The 20,271-nt window shown below is 44.8% G+C and overlaps 2 protein-coding genes across 4 annotated transcripts in view; one reads left to right on the forward strand and one right to left on the reverse strand.

Moving 5' to 3' along the window:
* Window positions 1-12,855, forward strand: part of RNF24 (ring finger protein 24) — a 71,579-nt gene extending 58,724 nt beyond the window's left edge. Inside the window, exons 4-6 of the mRNA XM_066234300.1 lie at window positions 1,988-2,029; window positions 10,233-10,312; window positions 10,979-12,855. Of these exons, the coding sequence (XP_066090397.1) occupies window positions 1,988-2,029; window positions 10,233-10,312; window positions 10,979-11,117 (261 nt within the window). The 3' untranslated portion in view covers window positions 11,118-12,855. The remainder of the gene's footprint in view (window positions 1-1,987; window positions 2,030-10,232; window positions 10,313-10,978) is intronic.
* A 4,603-nt stretch (window positions 12,856-17,458) lies between these two features.
* Window positions 17,459-20,271, reverse strand: part of PANK2 (pantothenate kinase 2) — a 46,021-nt gene continuing 43,208 nt past the window's right edge. For all 3 annotated transcript variants that reach the window (XM_066234292.1, XM_066234293.1, XM_066234291.1), the window contains one exon: window positions 17,459-18,542. In XM_066234292.1, the coding sequence (XP_066090389.1) occupies window positions 18,492-18,542 (51 nt within the window). In that variant the 3' untranslated portion in view covers window positions 17,459-18,491. The remainder of the gene's footprint in view (window positions 18,543-20,271) is intronic.

Raw genomic sequence — 20,271 nt, forward strand, 5'->3', positions numbered from 1 at the left:
GATGTTCCTCTCTCTAAATTAATAAAATGAAAACATGGAAGTAATAAACTTAGATTTACCTGAAAGCAAAGTAAAATTGTTTTCCATGTGTCATCCATTAACATGTTACCACTGACACCAAACAGTGGGCCTACTTGTTCTTTAATTTTCTTTTGGACCAAAGCATGAAATTATTTTGTTCCCATCTTTGGGGGGAGAGGCAGGCTTCAGCTTCTTTGGATCTTGAACCTTGCTGACATGATGTTTCAGAACCATCTCAACATTTTAGGGTTGCATATCTTTTTGTCCATCTTTTCTCTCTTTGAAATCTGAGCTTGCTGGCGAGTTCCTTAGATGTCCACACTGATATCATGGATAACCCCACACTCTTTCCCATAGGTCTCGTGTGGAATTCACATACAGAGTCTAATGTTTTAGTTTTCTAAATGAATGAATCTGTTTAACTTAGTTCTGTCATGATCTTGACAACCTACAAGATATTTTTATGTAAAACTAACTAGAAAGTAAAACTGGCCTTAGTGGTCACTTAAAAGGTGAAATTGACGGACAGAACTAATAAAATCATAAGGCATTGTAAAAATTGTCCTTAAATATATTGAATTTTGCCTGACCTGTGGTGGCGCAGTGGATCAAGTGTCGACCTGGAAACACTGAGGTCGCCAGTTCCAAACCCTGGAGCTGCCTGGTTTGGAACGTATGGCAGTTGTTTCCTGCTCCTCCCCCTTCTCTCTCACTCTCTGTCTCTCTCTCTCCTCTCTAAAATAAATAAATAAATAATATATATATATTTTTTTTTAATATTTTTTTTTTTCATTTTTCTGAAGCTGGAAACAGGGAGAGACAGTCAGACAGACTCCCGCATGCGCCCGACCGGGATCCACCTGGCACGCCCACCAGGGGCGGTGCTCTGCCCCCCAGGGGGCGATGCTCTGCCCATCCTGGGCGTCACCATATTGCGACCAGAGCCACTCTAGCGCCTGAGGCAGAGGCCACAGAGCCATGCCCAGCGCCCGGGCCATCTTTGCTCCAATGGAGCCTTGGCTGCGGGAGGGGAAGAGAGAGACAGAGAGGAAAGCACGGTGGAGGGGTGGAGAAGCAAATGGGCGCTTCTCCTGTGTGCCCTGGCCGGGAATCGAACCCGGGTCCTCCGCACGCTAGGCCGACGCTCTACCGCTGAGCCAACCGGCCAGGGCCTAAATAATATTTTTTTAAAATATTGAATTTGAAATTTAATACATCCCTCACAAAAGCTAGATGGTAGCTTTTGGTTATGATTTCTGAAAATATAATTTGCCCTCAAAATTATTTTTGGTTCAGGAATATAAGATTCAAAATAGAGATTTCCCCCGAATTTCAATTGTCTGTGTTTTCACTTGAAGATGATATATAACTCTAATAGCTAAGTTTATTGTCAGAAATTTTCTGTTTAAACAGTAACTTGCCCTTTTGTCATTCAGCATGCCTTTAAACTGATAGCAGTCCCAGTCACTACACAGTCAGGTGAGGGACAGTACCTGGATGAATTTTAAGCCTATTTACATAACTCTAGATAGAGTTACAGTTTTCTGAGGATAGTGACTTATAATAATGAGCAAAGCTTCTAAAGATTGGCCTTACTTTTTAACCTTCTATAAACTACTGAGCAGTCAGTCCCATCGCCCGCGCTGGATTTACTGATGCAGAGGCAGCCAACCCCATTTATTTCCCCCGTTAGCGCTTAGTCCAGAGGAGCATGTGCTGCTTCCCCCAAAATAACCTATTGCCAAAGAGATTTCAAATTGCTTTCCAGAAGAATATTGTATTCATTGCTCAGATTCAAAGAATGTTGATAAAATTTTCTGTCTTAAACTGTAAAAGAGATTCTCTCCAATACTGAATATGAGGGAAAATGAGCTATATACACAAAAGAAAAATATTTGCAAGGATCATGAGAAATTTTTAAATTTCAGATTTAAATTGGCATAAAAACATCCTTTTTGTCTTACAGGTTATATTAAAAGAGAAAGTAAAAGAACTGAATTTACATGAGGTAAGTTGCCTTATAAATACTTTAATATTTTCTTGAGCTATTTTCTAATAGAGGGATATACTATGGTATGCTTAAACATATTAATTTTCAGAAGGTGAAAAATTAGGTTTATTTTCATCAGCTTAATAGAACATTTGAAAATGAGATCACATAAAAATAACTGTGCGAAGACTTTAAGAGAGCAGCATAACCCATATTTGTAATAGCAATGGCGCCCATGGAGGATGGCGTAGCAACAGGGGGGCTGCCTGCTGTCAGTGCTGGAGATACGTTCATTTTTCTACTCAAGGTGAATCTGCAGTCATTTCACTCTTGAAAATGTCCCCAGTGGTCCCTACTTACCAACGTCGGAAAGAAAAGCAGTGATTATTTCTTGGGGGGAGGAGTTTGGGGAGGTGAGGCAGAGGGGTGCGATAGGGCAGCACATGCAGGGAGAGGGATAGCCTTGGGATTATCTAGTGTTGAGGTTGCATGATTGTTGGCTCATAGGTGTTCCCTGTATTATTGTGCTTTGTAACTTAAATACAAAGTGTGTACGTATCCTGATGTACACTGTAAGACACATAGTCTGTAAGAATTCTTTTTCATTTTGTTCCTTACGTTGACTAACTACAAATGTTCAGAATTTTTATTTTTAATTTTAGAGCCCTTTCTCTTTCTCTCTTTCTGAGTTTTTGAGTTGGTGCTTAACAGAAGGACTTGGAATGCTGCACGTGTAATATCTGTGTTTTTTATAGATTAACTGGAGTGAAGCCACATTGCCAGCCTCTTTAAAGACAGTTTATGAAATTATTTGAATAATAATAATTATTATTTATATTATTCTTGAACACTTTGAAATCATCTAGTGTCCCTTTGCTCTTTCTGCATATTTTTAATCAGAGTTGATAATGTTACAGCATTTTAGACCCTAACCTTGAATGAAACTCAAGCATTGATTGATTACTGTTTGATTTTAAAATTTTTCAAAAGTTAACTTTGACACGTAGCCAAAACTAACATGAAATAATAGCGGAAGATCCCTTTCCTATTTGGGTCCTCTTTGATGGCCATAAGTGAAAAGATTAAATCCTGACATGTATTAGCAACATTGAATCACCAGGTTTATCAGGAACAGAAGTCTTCCTTATTGCTTTGACTTATAAGTTCAGAATCTTTATCCTGAGTCAGTGCGTTGTGTTGCCGCCTTCTCTATCAGAGTAGGTAATCCGCCTACCTGTACCCTCCCACCTCAGTGTCGCTGAGTCTGACCAGACTCCTGACCCACCCTCCCGCTATTAACACTATAGCCCAGCAGCTTGTGTTTAGAGGCCATTATGTACTTTTGGTTCATTCCAGATGCATTTCTTAGTAATGAAACTACTTTTTGTCAAACACGTGTATATATTGACTAATTCTACAGTGACACATAACTTGGTCCTATGTCAGCACATGGAATTTCAATATGGATACTGTTATTAATGAATAATTACAGTAGTGAAAAATCAGAGACAAGCTAAACGTCCATCAGTAGTGTAACAAATAAATAAAACATGATGTACTGGAAGATCAGCCACCCAGAGAGGGAGAGGAAAGGCAGAAAACCCAGTCCAGTGATTCATGGAGTGAGTACTGCAGCCGGCAAAATTAAGGAACAAGTCTGTCTATAAATACATCAGTCAACCTGGAAAAATCTCTAATGGGATCTCAATAAAAGCAGGTTACAAAATGATATACATGTTTATATCACATGTAAAATGAAATAAACACCAGATTGTTCATGGGTTTATATACATACCACAAAGTGTTTGACTCTGAGAATGACACATAATGATCACATGGAGGAGGAGAAAAGAGGAAAACGATTAGGGGAAGTTAGTCAAATGGATGTTAATTTTATATGCAGTGTTCTTAATTTTAAAGAAGGAAAATAAGTTAACATTAAATTTTAAAATAGTTTTTCAATTATTGAATGCATATGATATGTCAGACACTGTACTGAACCACAGAGACACAAAGAAGCATAAAATACTCATTTCTGCTCTCAAGAAGTTAGGAGTCTTGCAAAGGAGACTGTAGATGAGGAAGTCATATGATATGCGGAAGTGTGCTGTTACCTGCTGTACACCCTGAGACGCCCTTGAGAGGCCCTGTACTGCATGATCACATAGCTTCTTGGCTTTTGCTCCCTTAAGGGAGCCTTCCTCGGACTTTGCAGACTCAGATGCCCAGACACCACCAGCACCATCCCCAGCCTCTATGGCTATGTCTATTTATATAATTTTTTTTTCATTTTTTTCTTCCAGTCTAGGAGTCAAGCAACACTTACAATAAGTGAAGCTAAGGGGTGATATATACATATCCAAACAGGAGAATATATTGTCTTTCTATAAAGAAAAATATCCTCTCTTAAAACCCATAGTACCTGACTGGTGGTGGCACAGTGGATTGAGTGTAAGCCCAGTATGCTGAGGGCCCCAGTTGAAAACCCGAGGTCTCTGGCCAGAGCATGGGCTTGCCAGCCGGAGTGCAGGATCACTGACATGATCGCAGGGTCACTGGCTTGAGCCCAGGGTCACTGGCTTGAGCCCAAGGTTGCTGGTTTGAGCAAGGGGTCACTGGATCAGCTTGAGCAATGTCCCCTCTCCAGCCCCCTCCAGTCAAAGCACATATGAGAAACAATCAATAAACAGTGAAAGTAAAGCAACTATGAGTTGATGCTTCTCATCTCTCTCCACCCTCCTTCCTGTCGCTTTTTTAAGGTTTTTAAAAAATTTATTCATTTTAGAGAGGAGAGAGAGAGAGAGAGAGAAGTGGGGGAGGAGCAGGAAGCATCATCTCCAACATGTGCCTTCACCAGACAAGCCCAGGGTTTCAAATTGGCGACCTTGCATTCCAGGTCGACGCTTTATCCACTGCGCCACCACAGGTCGGGCCAATCTCTCTTTCAAAAACAAACAACCCCCCCCCCCATAGTCTCTCCTGTTTGTCCTTCCTTCCTCCATCTTTTAATAGAAACACAGTTATAGAGGAACAAATCTCTAAAAAAAACATTCTAGTTCTAACCATGCAAGTGGGATAATAAATGGTATCTAACGGGTCAAGAGGAACAGATGCCCTGGAAGCTGTGACACACAGGGCATGCAGGTCCTGTGTAAAGGAGTTGCTAGTACTCAGTTCTAGCTCATTGTTGCCATGGGGGAACACGGGCCCGTTGTTGCCAGATCTGGGCTGTTTTAAGCAAAGCCTGAGAGTCTTGGCATTGGTCTATGAGCTACTTGCCGTTTGCATTTATTCTTTGATTTGTTCACCAGTGTCCCCAGCTCTGGTTATGATGAGTGGTTGCTTTCTCCATTAAATTTATTTTGCACCTTTGTCAAAAAATGGCCATGATTTTGTGAGTCTGTTTCTGGAGTCTCTTCCATTGATTTATGTGTCTATTTCTTTAGTCTTTGGTGCTGTAGCTTTATAGTAGGTCTTTTTTTTTTATAGTAAGTCTTAAAATCAAGTGGTATAATTCCTTCAATTTTATTCTTTTCCAATACTATTTTAGCTAGTTTAGTTCCTTTCCTCTTCCATATAAATATAAGCATCAACTTGGCTATATCTAAAAACAAACAAAAAAACCTGCTGAGATTTTGATTAGTATTGCATTAAATCTATAAATCATTTGGGGGAAAATTGGCATCTTTACAAACATGTCTTTCCATTTGTTTATTTGGAGTTCTGTTGTTAGGTTCATATACACTTAGGATTTTTATGTCTTCTTTGTGAATTGATTCTTTATCAAAATCTAATATCCCTCTTTATGCCTGGTAAGTTTCTTTGCTTTGAAATCTTTGATATTAATATAGCCATTCTAGCTTCTTTTGGTTAATGTTTAACTGGTGTCTTTTTTCTTCCTTTTATTATTTTCAGTCTACCTGTTTAATTATATTTGAACTGAGTTTTCTTACAGACAGCACATAGTTAAGCCATGTTTTATTAATTCATTCTGCCAATCTCTTTTTTTTTTTTACAGGGACAGAGAGAGAGTCAGAGAGAGGGATAGACAGGGACAGACAGACAGGAATGGAGAGAGACGAGAAGCATCAATCATTAGTTTTTCGTTGCGACACCTTAGTTGTTCAGTGATTGCTTTCTCATATGTGCCTTGACTGCAGGCCTTCAGCAGACCGAGCAACCCCTTGCTGGAGCCAGGGACCTTGGGTCCCAGCTGGTGAGCTTTTTGCTCAAGCCAGATGAGCCTGCATTCAAGCTGGCGACCTCGGGGTCTCAAACCTGGGTCCTCTGCATTCCAGTTCAGTGCTCTATCCACTGCGCCACTGCCTGGTCAGGCCTGCCAATCTCTTTTTTATTTTTTATTTTATTATTAATTTTTTTTTAAATTTTTTTCTGAAGCTGGAAATGGGGAGAGACAGTCAGACAGACTCCTGCATGTGCCCGACCGGGATCCACCTGGCACACCCACCAGGGGCGACGCTCTGCCCACCAGGGGGCGATGCTCTGCCCCTCCGGGGCGTCACTCACTCTGTTGCGACCAGAGCCACTCTAGTGCCTGGGGCAGAGGCCAGGGAGCCATCACCAGCGCCCGGGCCATCTTTGCTCCAATGAAGCCTTGGCTGCGGGAGGGGAAGAGAGAGACAGAGAGGAAGGAGAGGGGGAGGGGTGGAGAAGCAGATGGGCGCTTCTCCTGTGTGCCCTGGCCGGGAATCGAACCCGGGACTTCCGCACACCAGGCTGACGCTCTACCACTGAGCCAAACGGCCAGGGCTCTGCCAATCTCTTTTTTTTTTTTTTTTTTTTTTTTTTTTTTTTTTTTCATTTTTCTGAAGCTGGAAACAGGGAGAGACAGTCAGACAGACTCCCGCATGCGCCCGACCGGGATCCACCCGGCACGCCCACCAGGGGCGAAGCTCTGCCCACCAGGGGGCGATGCTCTGCCCATCCTGGGTGTCGCCATGTTGCGACCAGAGCCACTCTAGCGCCTGAGGCAGAGGCCACAGAGCCATCCCCAGCGCCCGGGCCATCTTTGCTCCAATGGAGCCTTGGCTGCGGGAGGGGAAGAGAGAGACAGAGAGGAAAGCGCGGCGGAGGGGTGGAGAAGCAAATGGGCGCTTCTCCTGTGTGCCCTGGCCGGGAATCGAACCGGGGCCCTCCGCATGCTAGGCCGATGCTCTACCGCTGAGCCAACCAGCCAGGGCTCTGCCAATCTCTTTTAATTGGTGTTTAAACCATTTACATTCAATGCAGTTATCAGTATGTTTGAAGTTAGGTCTACCATTTTATTCTTTATCTTCTGCTTTCTCCTCTCTTTATTCCTTTGTTTCCCTTACCTGCCTTCTTTTTGGTCATTTCAACATTTTTAGTATTCCATTTTATCTATTGTTATTATACTTTATTTTTTGTATTTCTTTTTCCTGGCTCCTTAGAGATTACAGCATAATCAGGGTTTTTTTCATCTTCAATTGGAATATAGACACTTTATATCCACTTAGATCCTTTTAGGGAATAGCTGTGGTATATATATTAATACAATGAAAATCCCATCAGACAATGTTACTGTTCTTTTTACTTTTAACCACTGGATAGATACATTGTAAAAAATTTAGGAGAGGAAGAATAGTCTATTATATTTATCCATACAATTACCAATTGTGTTGCTTTTCATTTGCAGTGTTCCAAGTTTACTTCTGTCCTATTCCTTCTGTATGATGACCTTCCTTTACAGGCTTTGAATTCTGTTAGCCTTCATCTGAAAATGTCTTTACCTCCACTCCTGAAGGCTATTGTTGCTGGATACAGCACTCTGGGTTGACAGTTCTTTTCTTTCATCACTTTTTATGTTGCGCCACCCCCTTCCAGTCTTCATGGTTTTCAGATGAGAAATACACAATCATTTGCATCATTGATTCCCTATCAGTGATGTGTCATTTTTCTTTGGCTTTGGTTTTCAGCAACTTAATTATAATGTCTGGGCATGGATTTCTTTGGACTTATCTGGTTTGGGGCTTACTCAACTTCATAAATATGTACATTTGTCTTTCACCAAGCTTAGGAAGTTTTCAGCAATTATTCAGATTTTCTCCTGCCTTGCACTCTGTCCTGCCACCCCACCAGAGAAGGCCTCACTCGCCTGCTGTTGCCACAGGAGCCAGCAGAACAGGCACAGCCTTGCCGACCCCAAGTCTGCATCTGCAATATAGTGACGCAGCCATCCACGTAGCTTCCAAACATGAGCCAGTCTGGGTCGGTCCCTCCTCCGTCAGGGCAGTATTGCCTGAACCTTTAGGATGGAAAGGACAGCCGGCTCAGGAGAAGGCTGTGCTGGGAGGGAAGCTGGCTGTTTAAGGACAGGGGGCTGTTCACACAGTCTATCAGATGGGAACATCATTCCACCTTTACAGGTGGGAAACTGGGCCCCAGATCACTGCAAAGCTGAGAGCTACTTAGTGTTTCATCTGTACCGACAGCTTCTTCTCAGACTTCCTCCAGAAAACAAAACTGGGTTTGAAAATAGTGCTCCCATTCCAAAATTGAAATGTGAATAAAAACAACTGCCTTGTGGACTGCCTTCCTCCCTGCTCTCCTGGTGTCTCAGCAGTAATGCCAGTCTGGTAAGACAGTTCTTCATTCTCCTCTTCCTGTGAAGATCTGTCCGCTGTGTCCACAAGGCCCTGCGGGAAGAGTGTGGAAGACCAGCATTCTTGGCACTGGCCATGGGGCACCAAAAGCCACGTGTCCTGTCACATAACCTAAGAAGACTGGGTTACATGTTGTAGGTTATAAAACAAGTGGCAGTGAGGACATGTCAGTAGTCAACAAGAAAAGGTAATGGTTGCCCTGCCCAGATAGCTCAATTGGTTAGAGTGTGTGGTCCTGAAGCACAGAGGTTGCTGGTTCGATCCCCAATCAGGGCACATACAGGAACAGATCGATGTTCCTGTCTCACACATGTACACTCTCTGTCTCTCCCTTTCTCTCTAAAATCAATAAATTAAAAAAAATTTTTAATGATAATGGCTGGCCTGGCCTGTGGTGACACAGTGGATGGAGCATTGACTTAGAATGCCAAAGTTGCTGGTTCAAAAACCCTGGGCTTGCCTAGTCAAGGCACATATGATAGCAATCAATGAACAACTAAAGTGAAGTGACTATGAGTTGATGCTTCTTGCCCCACCCCACCCCATCTGTAAAATCAATAAATAAAATCTTTAGAAAAAGAAATGGTTATGGTTGAGCCGGGATCCCTGGAGACGATGGGGGAGCGAGCAGGGAGGAGCTCGGGCTTGGGCAGCACTGGAAGTGGCCCAGCAGCGCCTCAGGGCAGCAGGCGCATTGCCCGGAGCCGTGGAGGTGGCTCTGAGCTGTTTCCTCACCTGTAAAATGGGTAGAAGTGACAAAAGCTGGTGTCCCTGGGCACTGGTAAGTGCTCAAGAAGTAGTGGTTGGAACCTAGCAGTTGGCTGTGAAGAAGGCCTTGTTCCAAGCTGTGGAGCCAGCCAGCTGTCAGAGAAAAATGCTGGCCCCATCTGCACATTTTCTCAAGTTTAAATTCAGTGACTTTTGGATTACTTTTTAAAAAAATATTTATTGATTGATTTTAGAGAAAGAGGTAAGGGGGGAGAGAGAGACAGGAACATCAATCTGTTCCTGTAGGTTCCTTGACCAAGGATCAAACCGGCAATCTCTGTGCTTCATGATGTTGCTCCAACCAACCTCTGGCCAAGGCTCGGATAACTTTAAATGACAAAGACACACACTGACAGAAGGACCCAGGAACTATAGAAAGCATGTGATCAGAGAAAGAGCCCCAGGGCCTGCCCTGTGAGTGAGCAGTCCCCTGCAGGGGCTGTGCTGCGGGGCAGGCAGAGCACCCCTATGGAAAGCCAGCCCCTGGGCACACCCCGGGCAGTCACACTGCCTCTGGCTAGTCTAGGGAGAACTAACCCAAGTCAGACTGTCCTGACACACTGCAGGGAAGGAAGCGGTCTCTTGCTTTCTGTCTTTTCCCTTCTGCCCTCCATCTTTGAAGACATGTGACTGACAGGAAGAGCAGGAAACTTCTTTAGAAGACCTTGCCCAGTCGAGTCTGTTTCTTTCACTTAAGGAACTGTGGGACATTGTCAATCCCTTCGCAGGCTGGGCCTCGGGGCCTGCACTTGACTTTGTGGCCTGGGAATGCTTAGCAGACACTTTGCCTCATCTGTGACTTTGTCTTTCAGCTCTGTGCAGTGTGTCTAGAAGACTTCAAGCCTCGAGATGAGTTGGGGATTTGTCCATGTAAGCATGCCTTCCACAGAAAGTGAGTATTGGTGTGGAATTATTTAAGGGGACTGAGTTTGAGGCACATCAACCTACTTACTTGTGGGCTCAGGACAGTGCCAGACAAGCTTGATGGCTTCATGATTGGACTGTAATGCAGACAGCACCCTACAGGGCGGGGCGTGTGCGCGCATGACATCAGGAGGGATTGGGATCATGGAACATGACCACCACAGCAGTACTTTGGGCAGAGAGCCGGACAAGCCCACACCTCCTGGAAGCCCAGGCTATAAAGAGCTATTTAACTGGAACTTCCCAATGAGAGTTTCCATTCCAAAAACTTACTTTAATCAAAATCATAGTTATTTTAAATCAAGATAGATAAGTTCTACAGATATATTCATATTACCCCTCTCTTGCAATTTTATGCGTTTTGCATTTGTTGGAAAATGTTATTTCTTATACATCACACCACCGTCAGTATACTTATTTAAGAAACCATGGATGACTAAGGGTATAGCACGTAACTGGCTTCTTACCCCCACCTTTTCTCCTCCAGAAGGTAAAGTACATTCTCCGCCAAGATGGGGAGCTCCTAGGGCCCTGGCTGTTCTGGGTCACAGATGTATTCAACATGCAGGATGTGTGGGCGGGTACAGGACCCCGGCTGGGGACTAATGTCTTCCTGTGGTGTCTCATTCTGCAGGTGCCTTATTAAATGGCTGGAGGTTCGGAAAGTGTGTCCACTGTGCAACATGCCAGTTCTGCAGCTGGCCCAGTTGCACAGTAAACAGGACCATGGACCCCCACAGGGGCCCCTGCCCGGGGCAGAGAACATTGTATAGCTCACCACAAGGATCAGACTGTGCGGGACCCCTCGTCTGCAGGGAGGCAGGAGGAACACAAGTGCTCTCTGTGTTGGCTGTCCTACCTGGGGCACCAGCTGCCACTTCCTTTGCCTCATGAAGAACTCTTGGGCCAACTAAGCTGAGAGCCCAGACTTCTGGGTCTTGTGACAACCAAAGCACGCTGACACTACCCCATGTCGAGAGAAAAGAAGTCGAATGAGCCTGCAGGTTTGGTTCAAGAAACTTCTTGAGAGTCTCTTGCTGACTGAATTACATGTCTCGCAGACACTTATCTCCATGTAAGGTGAACTTTCCCAATCAGAAGGGAAGTGTTAGAGAAGGGAACTGAGAGCAGGTCATTACAGCCACAGCCGCAAGCCTGTGGATAGACCAGCTTCTCTGCAGACTGTGCATGCCTTAGCCGCGGAGCCCCTGAGCCGAGTAAAGCAGCCGGGCCTCAGCCGCCGCACGCCGGTGCCTGGTTGGGGAGACAGTGCCTGCAAGGCTCTCCACCTTATGGGCCTTCGATAGGCCATCTTGGAACCCAAGGGCTTTGGTTAGTGCCCCTCGCCATGACTTCTCCCTCAGTTTCACAACACTTGCTTATCAAATTAAGCTAAAAACATTAGCTGTGCTTGGAAAGGCCTGATCAGAAGCCATTTCTCCTTATTCTCCCACCCTCCTCACCAGTGAGTCACGGCCACCGGCCCAGCAGTAGCCCCAGCAGGGGGTGGTCTGCTGAACCCATGCTGTCCCTGTGTGACCCTGGGACCTCGGAGTGCTACCCATGTCCCCTGTACAAAATGTTCCAGCATAGCTGTGGGGCTTGGCCCACTGCCTTGGTAGGGAGCCACTGGGAGCCCCTCACACAGCCGAGAATGGCTCGTCCTCCGGGCCCTGCCGAGGTGGGAGGATGCTGAACCCGTGCCTCTCCCCTTCCTCCTTCCCTCTGTTCTCTTCCCTCTCTTGCCCTATTGTTTCTACTTCAGAGAAAATGCCTGTCATTGACTTAACAGTTTAAAGCATCCCAAATAAGATCCTTCTGTAATTCTCTTGCTGGGGATCTACTTGAAATTGTATATAGTTTCACAAAGCCCCTGCAGGGCTGTTCACTCATTGGTGTGTGCCTCAGTATTCAGACTTCTGAAAACTAAGGAGAGAAATGCATGCTAGTCTTTGGCTCTTTCTGCCCAACTTTCCTAGAAATGACTCAGAGTCCATTAGGATTCATGACTATTGTGTAAATTAGCTAAGAACTTCCTGGTTCTTTTCCACAGCCTTGTTCTCCACCCCCTTCCATTACAGGGACGGGCTCCTTGGTGACACCTTTGCCTCCACTCCCTCACAGGTGTGAGCGGGGCCGTTGCTCGCTGAAGTCCCGTCTGCACAGTGTGGAGAGAGGGTGAGGAAGCTTTGCAATTCTATTCATGGCATTTCTTCAGGAACGTTTTCTGAAACCCAGCCTCTACTATCTTAGAATGGGAGAGGGAATCTGTCCTTGGCTCAGGTGGCTAGGGTCAAAGCATGAGGAAAATTCCCATTAGCTAGAAAAATGCTGGGCAGAATCCAGTTTGGAAAATTACAAATCTAGTTGGTCAGTGTTGGCTGCTTCCTATGTGTGACCTATTATATGGTATTTATATGGTATGCCAACTGTTTCTCAACACCAACTGGACTGTTTCTTAAACAGGGCAAGGAAAGTGGAATGTTTTTACATGAAAGCCTTAGCCTGTTTGGCCCCCATGAAAAGAACTCTATACTCGGACTTCCACCCTTTCTGCGTTGTCTGCAGCAGTGGGGCTGAGTGCTGCACAGCACCCAGTTTACAGTGAAGCGTCTTCAGTAACCAGTATCAGAAGTACACTTGCTTCTGGACTGGCCTCATTAAGGACCAGCACCCTCCCCCCTTCTCCATGGAATGGCCTTGGGACAAATGTCATCTTGTTAAGGGATTCAAACAGGAAGAGAATATCCTCCCCCCAGAGGAGGGATGCTTGGGCTCTATACTGCACGTTGCCTCAGCTCCGGTTCTGTGGGAGCATGGCCTCTCACTGCAGCCTTTCTGTCCTGGTGCCAGTACCCAGGGGGCAAGCCTCGCCAAGTCCCTGCATTTGTAGGGAAGCACATCAATTCCTCCCACTGTGTCACAGCTAAACGCAAGTTGAGGTGGTTGGTGCACACTGGGCTAGAGGCGCAAAGCCAGATAGTCTAGAGCTGGAGAGTGCCATGCATTCCTCACTGGGCACCACAGTGGGTCCTCTTTGGCCCCATGTGCCACTAGTTATGACCTCAACATTTGTGGATGTGGGGGGCTTTCTCACATGCAGCTCTTCCACTAGGATGAGGCTGGGCATTTGGAAGGATGGGTGCCCACTGCTCAGTCATCTTTCTTGGCTTGGTGCTTGTCTGTAGCATGGCCATTGTCACTTGGCAGTAGTCCCTGCAACTCTTAGCAACACAACCTGAACGCACTTGCCACCCACATCTGGTCCTCCAGCACTGCCTGTGCTGCACTGCCAGGCTGCATGCGGCTGGGGGAGCTGCGTCTTCCTTTCATTCTGGTGAGAACCAGCTTGGTGTGACAGACAAGTTGAAATTTCCATCTGGACTCTTTTTATAAAGTCAAGAACCCCTTCACCCTTGGCTCAGGCTCACACCTCACAGTGAGGCCACCCTGTCTGCAGTTATCGGAGTTGTGGGTGACCTTTTTTACTCTGTAGACATGTGGGGACTCTGACCTGCTGTTGGGCCACTGGCCAATGATGTGATTTCCCCCCCATCTTAACGCATCTTAAGCAGTTCCAAGATTGGGTGTTACTTGTGTGCCATGGGTTAGTGAAACAGAACTCAGTCTCAACTGGATTCCACTGGTGGCTGAATCATTATTTAATGGTTACCATGGGCACAGCTGAATTCAGCTGGCTTCAGAAAGGGAACAGAACCAGCTCGACTTGCTTCTTGGTTGCTATCTGCCACTTTACCACAGTGTGATTTGGTTAAGGCCTGTCCCCGGAAGGTAACAGGTGGCTCATGAAGTCGGGGCTGAGGGAGACAGGACTCCACCATTGCCAGAGCCTTTCCCCCATGCCAAGTCCTTTTAACCCATGACCTCAGGCCCTTCCCACAGCCCCACTCCAGTCTCTCCCCACGGCCTAATCTAACTCTGTGAAACTATTCTTAATGACTGTAGTAATTACTTTTGAGGCTTTGTTGGAAATTATGAAATGCACACTGGGAGCATCCTCAGAGCTCTGGACAGGAAAGGTGACCAGTAATTTGAATCATCATTGTTAGCGTGTACCTTTCTGCCTCCCAGAGCCTGCTTATCTATCACCCAGGGACTGTAATAACAGTATCTTTACTGGCTTTTGCAAGGATAGCGGTGTCCAGAGCTTAGCAGGTGACAGGTCTGCAGGTCATGGGAGCTGCTGCTACCAGGTAACATTGTCATGGAGGTCACATGGGACTCCTGTTGTCCCACATCTGCTGGCTCCCTTCTTCCCCTTGTCACCTCAATCTGCCTTTGCTCAGTGCTCCCCAATTTGTTGCTTATTAACATGCTGGGTCAGTTCTTTAGTAGATGAATGTGCTTCCATTTGAGAATATCGAGAAAACTAGAGGCTTTGACATGCCTTTTTAAATTTGAGTAAGCGATCCCTTTACAGGGTTCAGATCAGTCTTCCTTGCATCCCTGACGTCCAGCAAGCCCAGCTTCTCACCCCCTGAACACCCACCCAATTTTGTTCCTCGTGTATCCTTCCAGGTCACTTATGTATATACAAGCAAGTACACACGTGTGCATGCATATATATGTACATGTATATAACTTTTCTTTTACTCATGTGATACCCGAGTATATTGAAGGAACATTCCTATTCACGTGGGGAGAGCCACACCAGAAGTCAGATCTGTGAAAGGTGAGCCCTGACCTGGGGGATTTTGCAATCACATTCCTTTTGAATAAGGCATTCTTTTTTATATTTTTTATTGCAGCACACTGGAATTCTAGTTTTCTATACAAATCAGAAACTGCATTATCTCCCTGACCCTTACCACAGACAGATGTCCAGATAACGAGAGTACAGCCAATTTCCAGACTGTGACAGGACACTTAAGAGCAGGCCTCTTGTCCAGGTCCTGCCGCTTTGCAGCCAGCCTCCTGGACAAGCTGCCCACCTCCCCAGCACCACCACCATCTTGGCCAGTTCCTACTGAAACCCGAGCCCAGCAGTGATGTCTGTTAACTGTCTTGCTTTCTTAGGCAAGTGCCCGTCAGTGTATTTGAGGCAGTTGGAAAGGCAGCGGCAACTGAAGGCCTGGTACCTATCTTGTGGGGCAGATGTCTCAGATGTTGCAAAGCAAGTAGGTGGTCAATCTCAGAATTAACCACACATGACCTAGAATTATGGGCCAGGCTCTTTCCCCCACTCTGTACACACCCTGTATGAAATACTTCCCACAGAATTTTCTCCTAGCCCAAGACTTTTCCATTTGATGACATTACCTCATCAGTAATCTTTTCTTTAAAAAGATATTAAATTCATTATTGCCCCTGCAGAAGATAAAAATTAAAGCTGCTTCCTCTAGGTGACTGTGGGGGGAGGCCCATGACCTGGTGCCTCTCGGTCCTCACCCACCTCGCCAGTGTCCTGCCAACCAGAGCTTCCCCGGGGATTCAAGGAGCATTTGGGCCCCTGACCTAAAATTTGAAAAGGAATTGCATGTACACCTTCACCCTTCTGTCACGTGATGGATTGTCTGGCCTGTTTTTCATGTTAGCTGTTATGAATTTGAGTAAAGGACATGTCTAAATTCACAAGTATAAAATCAGGTGAAATCTGCAGTTAGAAACTGGAAAATGCTGGGTTACAGTTCTTTAGCAGGTAAGATTATGTGCTTCCATTTGAGAGTATCAAGAGAAAACCAGAGTGGTTTGTTCAATAAATATTCTTCTTCCAGTTCAGTTTGAGCCCAAATTGTTCCAAAATGCAAGTAATTTTACTCCACTTTTAGACCAAGCATCAGCCCTCTGTTTACCAATCGACTGCGTGCTTTCCGTGGCTGCAGGGTCAGGACACCCGTCTGCTCCAGGGACGTGGACCTAGAAAGTGAGTCCCACTGTTGAGAGACCTGTATTTTGAAGCCCCTCAGTTCCCGTGCCAGTATGTGTAAGCCTAGTGGGTCTGCACCCTGGGCCGACTGCACACAACCCTGTCTGTCCCTTCCCTCCCCGGTTCTGCTAAAGCAAGTAGGCAGGTGGGGCCAGTGTTTAGAAGTCCCTCCTGGTGACACCATCTTCCAAGACAGTGTTCCTGTCATCTCCGGGTCTCTTGACAGATCACTGCCAGGAAGGAGGATAGTCTTATAGTTTAGCCCATTGGGGTTTATTCACTAGACTAGATATTATATAACTCCCTCAAAAAAAAGGTTTATGAAATGCTGAGCCTCAGGTTTCATAGACGTGTTTATACACTAAGAATTCTGCAGCAGAATATTTTTAAACATTCGCAGTTTTTGTAAGCTATATTTTTGTATATTTAATTGCTATTTTAAAGTTTTAATGCATTTTTTGCTAATTACTCGTTTAAAAAATAAAACATGCATGTAATTGACAAACAAATGTAAATAAAGAGATTTTGAAAAATACTTCATGTTAATCAAGTACCCACCCGTGGTCACCCACAGGCCACTTAAGCCCATGTAGCTAGAGTTAGAAAGTCAAGGTGAGTAGTTCTGATCAAACTGAGCTTCCTATCTACCTTGGGATGGGTGACAGGACAGCTGCTCAGCAAGCAGAGGAAGGCCTTGGAACATAAGGGGCTCTTGAGCACAACTATGGTAGCAGTGAGCGGGGCCACCAAGCAGCACCTGTGTGTGCGTGCGTGCGTGTGTGCCGCGTGCGCGTGTAGCGGGGGGTCACAGCTGAGGCCAAGGAGCCTTGCAAGGGGCAGCCAGCAAAAGAAGAGACCCTGATCGCCACCCAAGGGCCACAATTCCCATCCCCAGCACCATCCCTCCAGTTCTGTGGCCTGCATCTTGTTGGTGACACCCATAACCTACATGTGCTGGGGACCAAGTACAAAAAGGGTCACCATCTGGGAAATGGCCATGCCCTCACAAACCATGGACATGAGCATCTGCTGCCCCCATGTGGCCAACACGGGAGGCATGGCAGGAGCCCAGCCAATCAGAAGTGGTAGCAGACCAAGCCCCTCCTCCTTCAATTAGCCCCAGCCCCCTGCATCCTTCAGTCCCTAGGAACCTTCCCTCCCAGGCCAGTCTCCTGCCTGAAACCACCGGTAGACACAAGGAGGCTACAGAACCTTATCGTTTCCATCTAGTTCAAAAGCTACTTTATACACCAGTAATACACAAAATAAGACACAAACGTTTCTCTATCTTCAAGGGGAAGGTTTTTAAAAATTATTCTGCACAGCAGAAAGAAAAGATCCAAAATCCATCTCTATTAATACTCAAACTCAAAACCTGTCTTTCAAACTGCCTTTTGGGCCAGCCTGCCAGACCTCAGGACTGTCCCTGGGAGCTGTGAGACAGAAAAGGTAGAAGAACCCTGCCCTCCTCCCCAAGAGTTAATGAATGGACACCTCAATTCCTCATTTCTACTAGCCTGACAGTGTAGCCAGATTCTCCCCAAGTTCGGGGGCGGAGGGGGTAGCCTCTTTTGTCTGATGTGAAATCTCCCAGATGATGCTTTTTGTACTAGCTTACTTCCATCAGGTCAAAAATCAGGCAATGCTCAAGGTAACTGCCCACGAAGAAGTCCTATCTTTCCAAAAAGACCTTCCTACAATTTACGGTGTAAAGTAAACTGGAACGGTCTTTCTAAACGTTGCTTATCAAAGTTTCAGGTACAAAATCAACCTGCCCAATTAACTTTGCAGAACCTTAAAACATGTTTTTCAGTATGTTCATACAGAGGCTAAATGCACACCGGAGTTAATGCACAGGAGCTGATCTTCAAGGCCATACTGACAAAATTGGGATCAGATCATAACACATATTAGTTTGCCTTACAAGATCAATAGGACACAAAACCACAGTCAGCTGAACACAGAACAGCTCTCCCCTGAAGTGGCACCAGTGACATTGAATTTCAAAAATATACAGTAAGTATTACAGCAAATCTTCACTGCCATGGACATGGCCCACATATATATATATACATATGTATGGTTACTAGTGTAGACAGAATTTTTAAGGATTTATCTTGATGACTTAGAAAAATTCACTTGTCCTTTCTTGCTTTGATTTGGGTAATACACAATCATAAAATTAAGTAAGTCTCTTAAAAAACAAAAGTTCACAGATTCCATTGTGGATAATTCCATGAACCTCTGCCCCAGGTAACAATCACGGAATCTTCAACAGCTCAAGGAGTGCTCCAACAGCTCCAAAATAACCCTGGAAGAAAAATACACAATATAAGCAATTTTCCTTAGAATATTTAAATTACCATAAATGTAATTACTAGTGTTAAAGCAAACGTCCTTAATTCCTGAGCACCAATATATATATATATATATATATATTTGTTTTTTTTATTTTTTTTTTTAAAGATTTTATTTATTTTGGAAGAGAGACAGAGAAAGAAGGGGGAGGGTGGAGCAGGAAGCATCAACTCCCATATGTGCCTTGACTGGACAAGCCCAGGGTTTTGAACTGGCGACCTCCGCATTCCAGGTCGACACTTTATCCACTGCGCCACCACAGGCCAGGCCTGACCACCCTTTTTGTTGAGCCCAGTATTTTCGATTCATTTTGGGAATCCACTGTTGGAAAACCCAGGTTGAGAATTCAAAAAGTGCTTCTGATCTGCTGTATGATGAATCCATGGACGTGAAACCCATGGGTACAAAAGGCCAACTGTATTTCCTGAAAAAAATCCACATACACATGGACCTGCACAGTTCAAACTCACATTGTTCAAGGATTAATTGTATTTCAAGACTCAGTGCCTAAAACAAGCGAAGTTCCATATGTGCAGAAATCAATACCAGAGTCAGAAGCCTGAAAGCAAATAGGAAAAATGGGGACAAACAGACCAGCAATGCTAACCAGAGAGGAAAACTAGATCAGCAGGCAATAAGAATGACAAAATATAAAAAACAAAATTTCAAATTATAACTGATGAGGGCCTGACCTGTGGTGGCGTAGTGGATAAAGTGTCGACCTGGGAATGCTGAGGTCGCCGGTTCAAACCCTGGGCTTGCCTAGTCAAGGCACATTTGGGAGGTGATGCTTCCTGCTCCTCCCTCCCTTCTCTGTCTCCTCTCTCTCTTTCCCTCTCTCTCCTTTCTAAAATGAATAAATAAAAAATTTAAAAAAAAATTATAACTGATGATATGAAGATATAAGTAAAAATTTTTTAAAAGTTAACGAGATAGTCTCCATGTTCTACCTAGGAAAAGGTTCAAGAAGAGGTAGAAATTCAGCAGGAAGAAAATTACATTAAAATATAACATTAAGCTTGGCCTTGGTGGCACAGTAGATAAAGCCCCGACCTGGAATGTTCAGGCTGCCGGTTCGAAACCCTAGGCTTGCCTGGTCAAGGCACATAACAACAAGCAATTACTGAACAACTGAAGTGAAGCAGCTACAAGTTGATAACATTTTTTTTTAAGTTTTTTTTTAAAAATATAACATTAAATGTGATTTTTTTACATTCTAATATAAAGCAAAATAAAACAGGTAAAAGATCACAAGAATCAGGATGTATATATATAAAAGGTGTAAGAAACAATAACTTGGTACTGACTAATATAATATTAAAAGTAATAAACAAGTTAGATGTCTTGAGCTTTAAGCTTTTGATATGGGAAATTTGTGCACTTTGGGTTTTAACTATGAACTTAAGTAGCTTAAAAAAAAGTTGGGCCCTGGCTGGGTAAAGCATTGTCCTGGTGCTCTGAGGGCACATCAGAGAAGCAACCAATGAATACACAATGGAACAATGAAGTGGAATAACGAATGGATGCTTCTCTCTCTCTCTCACTCCCCAAAACCCTCGCACATCAATGGAAAATGTTTTGGCCCTGGCCAGTTGCCTCAGCAGTAGAGCATTAGCCCAGCATGTGGATGTACCAGGTTTGATTCTCAGTCCAGGCATACAGAAGTGCCCATGTGCTTCTCC

Source organism: Saccopteryx bilineata, chromosome 6, assembly GCF_036850765.1.
Source record: "Saccopteryx bilineata isolate mSacBil1 chromosome 6, mSacBil1_pri_phased_curated, whole genome shotgun sequence".
NCBI classification, from domain to species: domain Eukaryota; kingdom Metazoa; phylum Chordata; class Mammalia; order Chiroptera; family Emballonuridae; genus Saccopteryx; species Saccopteryx bilineata.